Consider the following 10,164-nt stretch of genomic DNA (forward strand, 5'->3'; position numbering starts at 1 on the left):
CCTCCCTTACCTTACCTGCAAGTTACAGCAAGATCAGATTTTGAAACAAGCAAGGGGAAAAGCAGTCGTCAGGGTCTCACCAAACATACCTTCGGTCTCCTCCTTTGCCTTTGTCAGTTTCTCTTGAACCAGCTTCAAGCTCAGCTAGACTTGAGTATGTTTTTGTTCCAGCTCTGAGTAGCGAGCCACAAGATCACAAGAGTTCTGCGAAGAACCAATCGACTAAATGTCAAAAATAATCCACTTCCGAGTGAAAAAGCGAAAAACACACGTTTCTAAGACTACAGCCGAATACAAGCATTCGACCGTAGTCTCGGGGACTACACCCAGTGGGTGCACTCAGCGTGCCCCCACTAATCCCGATGAAGACAAAGTCGACCAGTCGACCCCCCAAAAAAAAAAGGTGCGAGGTGCATTCTCTAAGACTGTGATCAACTGCAAGCAGTCGACCACAGTCTCGGGGACTACACCCAGTGGGTGCACTCAGCGTGCCCCCACCGGTTTGTAAAATCCAGTCGACCAGTCGACTGACAGAAAGATCGACATCATAAAGCCTAAGGCCGACTGCCAGCAGTCGACCTTAGCCTTGGGGACTACACCCAGCGGGTGCACTCAGCCTGCCCCCGCTAACACGGAGTTTATTCGACACACCCAGTGGGTGACTACTATGAATTCCGGAAAAGAAAAGTTTTTGGTAGCATATCCAACAGAACAAACAGCGGTCGACTGACCTGGACATTGCTTTGGAGGGCAGAACTGGCGTCATAAGCTGCCTGGCTCGCGTCCTGGATGGTCTTCAGCTGCTCCATCATGAGTCCCGCCTGGCGTATTGCCTCCTTCGCTGCGCCAGCTTGGTCCTCTGGGACGTGGTGCGTCGTGAAGAGAGAGGGCTGCTGGGCACTCGTCAGTGGATTTGCGAAGGACACCGTGTGTCGAGTGGTGTTCTCTTCCTCCACAGTCAGAATCTCAGGCGCCGTCACATCCTGAAGCACCTTACTGGTGGACGCTTTCCGACTCCTCCTGCGTGCCAGTGGTTCTTCATCCTCGTCGTCGTCAGGGAGATTGATAACAGTGTTGGGTGGAGCTGCGGAGAAGAATCAGGATCAGAGATCGCGAGTCAGTCGACTAAGAACGGTGTTAAGAATACAGTACCTGGGTTCGAAGTTGCTGCATCCTCCATCTCGTGGTCATCAGCCCGGGCCGAGGTCTCAGAAGTAGCAGCACTGCAACTCCAAAGGATCAGTCGACTAACTTCAGCGTCGACCAGAGTTAAAGTTCACACAAAATAAGAAGACTCAAACGACACAATTACCCTGATATGGTGGGGATGGACACCTTCATCTTCGGCAGGAGCTTGGTCGGCTTTGGCGGAGCCCCCCTAGGCTGCTTCGGCGCCTTTTCAGTCGGCGCTGGAGAAGTGGTCCTAGGGCGCTTGGTCGACTGCGTCGCAACCCCCTTGCCACGTTCAGTCGAAGGGTCGTGGACGAGCTTCGACCGCCTTTCCGAGCGCGGTGGCACGACCTCCTCCTCTTCCTCCTCGTCTTCGGCGTCATCATCATCGCCGTCGTCATCATCATCGTCGTCGTCGTCCCCTGCAACGTCCGAGTCCCATTCCTCCTCGTCCTGGCTCTCGCCCCCACTCGCCTCACCCTCCTCAGTCGGAGTTTGTGCCCCATTGGGCATCGAGTACAGCTCGGTGAGGGCCTAGCAGATATCAAGACAATGATCAGTCGACCAGTCGGCAGAGTAGACAGAGATGAATGCGACAAGAATGCAGTGGAGAGCAGGGCAAGTGTACCTTATTTGGATCACTGTTGTGGTCGAGTGGAGGAATCCTTCTGGCTCCGCGTGGGTTGTCCTTGTTTCCGGTGACGGCTGCCATCCATCTTTCCAGAGTGACATCGTCGACTGCTTCTGGATGGACTCTAGTCTCGTCTTCGGTCCCACAGTACAACCACATGCAGTGGCTCCGCAACTGGAGGGGCTGGATGCGACGCCTGAGGAAGACCTCCAGGAGATCCATGCCCGTCACTCCCTCCCGAACCAACTGCACCACGCGCTCCATCAACATCTTCACATCAGCTTTCTCCTCCGGGATCAACTTCAGAGAGGAGGGCTTGTTCACTCGGTCCATGGTAAACTGTGGGAGTCCACTCGACTGTCCCGGCGTCGACTGGTCCCGGCAGTAGAACCAGGTCGACTGCCAGCCTCTGACTGACTCGGGAAAGGTCATGGGCGGAAAGGTGCTCTTGTTCCTCACCTGGATGCCCAAACCCCCACACATTTGGACGACTCGGGTCTTTTCGTCGCCTGGACTCGCCTTCTTCACGGTCTGAGAGCGACACGTGAATATATGCTTGAACAAACCCCAGTGCGGTCGACAGCCCAAGAAACCCTCACACATGGACAGGAACGCAGCAAGATAGGCAATGGAGTTTGGGGTAAAATGGTGGAGCTGCGCTCCGAAGAAATTCAAGAAGCCACGAAAGAAAACACTCGGCGGCAAGGAAAACCCATGATCCACATGGGTGGCCAAAAGCACACACTCACCCTCTTCTGGCTGAGGCTGCCACTCCTTCCCCGGAAGCCTCGCAGCTCCGTGGGGGATCAAGCCCTCGTTGGCCATGTCGAGAATGTCATTCTCAGTGATGGTCGATCCAGTCTCCTTGGACCCAGCCTTTCGGCAGGCGGGATCTGGACGAGGACCCTCCGCGGCTGGTGGATCTCCCCTTCGCCTTCTCCGACGCCGACACCTTCTTTGCACGCTCCAGCGCCGCCGTCTTCTCCTTGGCCATGATCGCCGGCGAGATGCGCGAAGGGAAGTGGTGCGGGGGCGAGAGCGAGCACGCTGAGCAGGGAGGAAGGAAGCAGAGAGAGGGGGAGAATGCTAAGGCGCAGCACAGAAATCCTCGCCGGGCACATTTATAAGGTCCCTTCCGAGTGGATGACAGGTGGGCCCGGTCGATCTAATCATATCTGGAACAGTTATGCAGACGGGATACGTGGCGAAAAAGGCGGCGCAGAGATCGAGGCGTCCATGCCCCGTCCCATCCGAACGCCGCGGTCCGACCCGCTTCGCGCGCGCCCCAAAATTTCGCATCCCGCGGAATCCGCGAGCAACAAATCAGTCTGTCAGGCGCGGTGTTTCTGGCGATCCGTCGCTCGGAGATCATCGAAGCCTGAAAGATCACTCGACGCAAAAACAGAATGGATCAAGTCGACTGAAGGCAAGTTGTTTCCTGTCGACAAAGGGATTCTTTGGTCCAGAACAGCGCACAACTGAAGCGCAAAGGTTAATCGGAAACGACATCAACTCCTTCTTCACTCGAAGCCTCAATCCATTCGGGGGCTAATGATGGGGTTATGTACCTAAGGTAGGGTCATGGACCTGATCCAAGTAACTTACCCTAGGACATCCTTAGAAGAGGTCGCCTTCCAGTCGACCAACGAGGATTCACTCGACTGGCCTGAAGGACTCGACCACGAAAACTCACTCGACCACCAGGAGGTCAAGAGGCACTCTGCACTGCAACGGCCTGTAATCAAGTAGACTTTATGATAGTAAAGGCCTTTATGTGGGGCGTTACCAGTAACGCCCCAGACTTAACTCACCTTAAACCCTCTCCTACGTGGGCTGGCTGGGGTCCTGGCGCACTCTATATAAGCCACCCCCCTCCACAGGCAGAGGGGTTCGGCACCTTGTAGTTCATACACTCATAATCCACTCGACCGCCTCCGGGCTCCGAGACGTAGGGCTGTTACTTCTTCCGAGAAGGGCCTGAACTCGTACATCCTTTGTGCTTACAACCTCTCCATAGCTAGGACCTTGCCTCTCCATACCTACCCCCCACTCTACTGTCAGGCTTAGAACCACGACAGCATGTGCATGAAGAGTTAGTGGAAAACATTTTTACGTGGTGGACCTACTTGATGATATGGATCGGTTGCATGTCAAGATAAATAAGATAGTGGGGGTGAATCTCTTAGGTATATATGATATGTCCAGCCTTCCGAACGGGGGTGCGGCTGCGGCCCTGGAGAACCCGTTCCACGATCCAGCTGTCGCCACCGAGGACCATCTCGTTGGCTTTGTCGCCTGCACCTCCCCCTTCCGCGCCCCGACCTCCTCCCTGGGCGCCACATCGGCATCTGCTCCGCCGCACTCCGCCTCAGCACAACGACCACCTCGAGCCCGCCTATGCCGACAGGGAGCACCGACATTTGACCTCCCTCTCTATCGATCTATTGTGGCTAGGCCTGGGCCCTCATTGGTGGCAGCACTGGTGCTCTCGCCTGGACGAAAATGGGATAAAGCAAAGGATGGAGAGAGATGCATTGGGGTAGAGGATGGTAGAGTCGCGTCAGTGGAGAAAATGTATTCGAGTGGAGGCACACATTGAGCGAACGTTTATAGAAGCTAATGTGTTGACTGCTCTAAGATCTCTGTGAAAAGATCAACAGCCACTACCGCGTTTGTTTTAAGTCTCTAAAAATCCGACGTCAGAATTTTTAGTGATTCCGTTGAGCTTGACAGTTCGATGAGTTAATGTGGTAATCTAAGGATCCCATGAGGCCATGATGGATTATACCACATCTTGACCAGCTCAACCCACCCCATGGGTCAACATCACATTAGGGCTACATAGTGGGACTGGGCCTGTCCAACTGCATTTGGTGTTATATGTAGGGTAGCTTTTGTACTTTCCAAAAAGGGCATGTGATTATCCGAAAAAATGGCATGTTATTCTACTTGTGTACTTCAAGAAATATCGTTTGCAGTTAAAAAAATGAAAAGAGAAATGCCGGTTGTCGATTGTTGACCAACTCATTATTTCCCTGGCAACGCATGAGGCCATGGAAGTGGGGCAAAGTCCTATTCGGTGCAACAGAAACTAGTAGAGTTGTCGCACGCTATTTCCATGACAGTATTGGGACCGACTACTGACCAGTCGCCCAAAAAAGATTCAGGTAATGTCTGCGAGCCGTTAGATTAGAAATAGAGGGTTGGATCGTCATCTCCATCCTCCTTGTTTTCACATGTTCATCTCCTTTTACGGATAATCAGATCACAACCTCCCTTCTCGAGCCTGCCTACCACCTCTTCTCGGGTTGCCACCTGTCTGGGCCTTGCTGGTCGCACAATTGCCGTCTCCATGGGATAAAAATGAAACCCTTGCACCTGAAAACCTCCGACTCGCTTCCGCTTGAGACGTCGCGGCGAGCCACGTCGTCATCTCACCTCGATGCGCTACCCGCGGAGATGCCGTCTTTGACCTTGGTGCTATGGCTCGTCTCCTCCTTCCTTTTCCCACGAATCAATAGAACCCCGGCTATTGCGGATGATTCCTAGCTTTTCTACGTAAACGGTATGGCACAACACAGTGCTAGTTCAGGCCGGGTCAAAATCTAACGTACCGCATCAAGATATGTTCTAATAGAATTACATGCACCGACTAATAAGTTCACCAAAGACAAGGACACTTCAGGTTGGGTCTTAGGTCCGGCCAAAGAAGACGAAGGCGTCCACGAAAACTGCTGCAACTTCGATCCCATCGACACTTGCGGTTGTTGCTGCTTCCGATGGCGTGCCTCCTCCCCCACCATGTCATGCCCGGCCGCCAGCCGTGCAAGATGAGCCGTCGACGCCCGCCGCCACTGTCTTCAACATGCTCGACGAAATGTCCCAAAGGTAAAAAACCATGTTTTTAATTGTTCTTGTCATGCTCATATGCAAATAATGTGAGATAGTGTGTATGTGCATTTGTAGTGTTGATGATGAAATATGCATGTGCGTGTCAAATGTTGCGACCGAATATTTGGCCCCTCAAAATTGTCCATAGCAAGAATATGATATTACCATTTGATGATGAGAACATTGACATGGAAGAAGAGGGTTTTGTTGGGAATGCGAAGGGACGAACCGCAAACTATTCCAATGCCGAAGATATGTTGATTTGTACCGCTTGGAAGTGACCAATCGGCGACCACATATTAGAACCACATCAAATAATTCTTTGATCAACGGAACACAAGTGGTCATTATCCACCGAGGGATACTATTTGGCACCGATGGTCCACTATCAACGCTGAATGCCAAAAATGGTCAGGTTGCTTGACCAATGTTGACCACATGAACCCAAGTGGTTGCGATAAAAAATACATGGCAATTGGTTGCTACTTTCGAATTCTTTTTCATGAACCCAAGTGGTTTCATATGGTCCAAATTAACGAAGTTTATTTATTGTTATGTAGTTCATGTTTGCTCAAGGTTTGTTCCAAGAAAGAGGGAAGAACCGGAACAAGAAAAAGAGGAAAGGAAAACTGTTCTCTTTCCAACATTGCTAGAAATAGCTCAAGGATGAGGAGAAGTAGAAAAACCAAGAAGCTTTTGAACTTTCGAGGAGGAAGAACTTGGTTGTCGATCGTGAACACGAAGATGATGATGGTGGTGGTGGTGAGGAGGTGAGAAGGAACCTCACTCCTCACTCGGTTGCCAAAGCATATAGGCCTGATGAAAATAAAAAAGCAAAGGAATTAAAGTTCGGAGACAATTTGAAGCCATCCTCGTTGCGAGAAAAGAGTATGCTGAAGAAAAAAGGATTTTGAAATTTAAAGAAATGGAGGAGAGGGCGAAGGTCGAGAGGCGAAAGGCGGCGATCGAGGAGAAGAGGGCGGTGACTGAGGAGCGGCTGGCGGCGAGAGAGGAGAGGAAGGTCAAGCTAGAGGAGAGGAAAGTGGTGGCCAAAGAGGTTAAGGTGGTGGAGGACAAAGCAAAAAAAATGTTCATGGACACAAGTGGCCTCAAAGCAAACAAAACATCGTTTGTGGAGCTTTGTCATGACGAAAATGGTCGCGAAGAAGACCATGAGCATGCGGAACTCGATGGGTGGCCTTGGAGGAGGAATGGGTGGCATGGAAGGAGCAGTGGGTGGCTTCGGAGGAGCAACGAGTGGCATGGGGGAGGAATGGGAGGAGGAATGGGAGGTGCCGTTGGTAACACAATGGGTGGCACAGGAGGCGGCTTCGGTGGCATGATGGGCGGTGTAGGAGGTGACTATGGTGGTAACATGATGGCATGAGAGGTGGCATTGGAGGTGGCTTAGGTGGAGGTGACGACATGGATGGATCACAAGCAAATGTTCACAATGTGCCAAGTGATAACGGTGTGAAGGAAGGAAATGATTATCTTCAAGCTAATGTTCATAATGTGCTAAGTGACAATGGAGAAGACGCAAGTTGAGAGGCCATGTTTATTTTTATGTTTATGTGTAAAAAACACTTTTCAGGATGTATATTTTTCTCCAACCACTTGTTATGATGTAAAATACATCATCTGTTGGAGAAGCTATTAGAAGACTTATTTTATGAATTTTATACAGTACGTTCAGTTGCACAACAATGGCTGAATTTTGCATAATCAACATTGCAAACACTTCCCATGATTTGACTGGTTTTTACAGTGACATGAAACAACACTGATCACGAATGCTGCTGAAGATGGCCTGATAACGAAAGACTTTGGACGCATACACTGATAATTAAGCAATGGTGTTTACTGATGAATAACAGACGAGGCGACCGGATACAATCCAGAAGCCATCACGTATATATGACGCAAAACTCACACATAGGTCGATCGACTTAATGGCAGACACACCTGTTACTATATGCAGTGCGGCACGTGTGGGATACTATATGCTTTATTAGTGGCGGGCAACGAAGCTCTTGATGGCGTCGATAAACTCCTGGGCTCGCTCCCCGGTGGTAGGGTCCATGTCGACGGCGAACTTGTTGAGGTAGAAGGAATGGCTCATGCCGCGGTTGATGAGCACCTCCACCTCCTTGCCGGCAGCACGCAGCGCGTCGCAGTACTCGAGGTTGGTGTCGCGGATGAGGTCCTTCTCCGCGACCGCCACCAGCATCGGCGGCAGAGGGACGGACTCCAGCGGCGGCGCGTTCGGGCCCATCGGGCACGTGTACGGGTGGTCCTTGGTGGCGCCCTTCGGCAGCGCCATGGCCAGGAACTTGTCCAGCATGTCCAGCGTGAAGAACACTGAGTCCGGCGTGTCCTGCAGCTCCGACTTGCTCCGCGTGGCTCGCACGAACCCCGGATGGATCGGGATGCCGCCGGCGACGCGGAGGGGCGCCCAGGCGTCCGCGCCGTCCTCGCCGACGCGGGCGGCCACGAGGTGGACGAGGTTGCCACCGGAGCTGTCCCCGACGAGGAACACGCGAGATATGTCCGCGGCCTCGCGGAGGAGCTCAGCCGCGGGGTCGTCGAGAGAGCCTTCGTCGGACATGGCGATGGACCGCAGCCGCCGGAGTACGTCGACACCAGTGTATATCTGGGCGGGCAGACGGTGCTCTGGGGCTAACGGGAGCTCGGCGGTGACCACCACGGCCGGGACGGCGCACGCGAGGCGCGCGTAGAAGTGGTGGTACAGGACCCATGACGGGTGGGAGATGCAGAAGCCGCCGCCGTGGAGCTGCACGATGACGGGGAGGCGGCCGACGCTGCCCGCGTCGACCTCAGGGAGGTACACCCGGAGGTTGGGCTCCCCGGGAAGGTCGTGGAGCGTGTGGCCGTCGCGGGGTACGGCGTAGGGCTGCACCGGCTGCATGAGCGGCAGTGCCTCCGGCGAGCCCGTCCAGGTGCGGTCGATGCTGCCGTCGTCCATCACGCGCAGCCAGCCGGACACCTCGTCCACCACCTTACGGCCGCTCGGCGGCGCCACGGTGGTCGCCTGGTGCTGCGATGCGGCGGCGGGGGCCATCGGTCCGGTCGTCGCTGTGGTGTATGTTGCGCGGCGTCGTGTGTAGGGTGAGGTACGGTGTGAGAGTGTGCTGGTTTGGTGGTGGCAACGGGGGAGGGGAGGTGGGGTTTTATAGGCGGTGGCGGTGGCGGAGCAGAGCGATCGTTAAGGTGGTCGTGTCGCGCTCTGCCGTTGAATTTTTTGGTGGGAAATTTCGAAGCGGGTGGCAGGGAATTTGATCGGAATTGTTGTGGCGGCAGTGCAGTTGGAGCTGGTAAAAAGGGCCAAAAAGGCAGTAGGTCGTGTGTCGCGTGGACTTGTGTGAAGCGCGTAGGCCGCGACCGAGGTATGATGTGGACGTGTTGGTCGTTCTCATGTTGTAAACACGCAGGACCAAACTCTAAGTCCCGAACTAGGGGTTGGAGCCCGTGCCGTGGACTCGACTACCACACCTTGGTCAGTCACAGTTCGGGGTCGGGGAATCACTTGTTTCTCACTACCAACAGCAGATTATTATTCTCTCTCAAAAAAAACCAGCAGATTATTATAGTAGTAGAATAGATTAAAGTAAGACAAATTTTCTCTAGCCTCTGTGGCTCGACACATCAGGTGCGAACGAATTAAATCGTCCCGGGCATTTTACGTGGGGCATGCGTCGGACTAGCAGGGAACATGATTTAAGTGGGGATACACACACACAAGTTGATGTCACACGTTATCATCATCCATACTCCCTCCGTTCGGGGTCGTGGAGTATTTCTGTGTGCTTCACGAGTAAATGCGTCCCGGACCCATGAGACTCAGACATATCATCGCTACATGTGTGACATGTCGCGTAAGGATAATTTTTGCATGCTTCACGAGTACAGACGTGCCCTGGAGAGATAGCTGATTGACAGGCATACAAGTGGCACATGGAGTATCTACACCCCGGCTCAAATGCTCCCTTCATGAACAGTAAAATCAAAAAAATAGTAAAAAATTCAAAAAACTCTATTTTTTTGGTGAACTTTGACAAATGTTGTGTATGTTGGAAAAAGTTCAGCACGAAACGACATTCGTGAAAGGGGTGGGAAAAAAAATCGATGTTCCAAAAATGCTAGTTTCGGAAACATTTTGGAGTGCTGTTTTTTTTGCCACACCTTGCACGAATGTTGTTAAGTACTGAAATTTTGCATGCATACAAGACATTTTGTCAATGTTTATCAAAAAAAAAAATATTAGAATTTTTTGAATTTGTTTACTACTCCCTCCGTCCCAAAATAAGTGTCTCAAGAAGACACTTATTTTGGGACGGAGGGAGTTTTTTTTTATTTTACTATTCACGCGGGAGCATTTGAGCTCGGGAGTAGAATAGGACTTTCGATACAAGTGGTTCTGCTCCTCTGAATCATGGACTGTCCAAGCACTA

The 10,164-nt window shown here is 52.3% G+C and overlaps 1 protein-coding gene across 3 annotated transcripts; it reads right to left on the bottom strand.

The window, feature by feature from the left end:
• Window positions 1-7,532: 7,532 nt before the first annotated feature.
• Window positions 7,533-8,839, bottom strand: LOC119343493 (probable carboxylesterase 15). 3 transcript variants are annotated; one of them, XM_037614424.1, is made up of 2 exons: window positions 8,077-8,839; window positions 7,533-8,010 (listed from the first exon to the last, which is right to left on the bottom strand). In XM_037614424.1, the coding sequence occupies exons 1-2, from the start codon at window positions 8,772-8,774 to the stop codon at window positions 7,704-7,706; spliced, it is 1,005 nt and encodes a 334-aa protein (XP_037470321.1). In that variant the 5' UTR covers window positions 8,775-8,839; the 3' UTR covers window positions 7,533-7,703. The 3 variants fall into 3 exon arrangements, with proteins under 3 accessions (XP_037470321.1, XP_037470326.1, XP_037470314.1); XM_037614429.1 differs by having other exon boundaries at window positions 7,533-8,005; window positions 8,072-8,839; XM_037614417.1 differs by having other exon boundaries at window positions 7,533-8,839.
• Window positions 8,840-10,164: the final 1,325 nt, after the last annotated feature.

This window comes from Triticum dicoccoides, chromosome 1B (genome assembly GCF_002162155.2).
Source record: "Triticum dicoccoides isolate Atlit2015 ecotype Zavitan chromosome 1B, WEW_v2.0, whole genome shotgun sequence".
Lineage (NCBI taxonomy): Eukaryota > Viridiplantae > Streptophyta > Magnoliopsida > Poales > Poaceae > Triticum > Triticum dicoccoides.

Bases quoted from the DNA above. Each gene is read 5' to 3' on its own strand.
- LOC119343493 (XM_037614417.1), bottom strand. From the start codon at position 8,774: ATGGCCCCCGCCGCCGCATCGCAGCACCAGGCGACCACCGTGGCGCCG.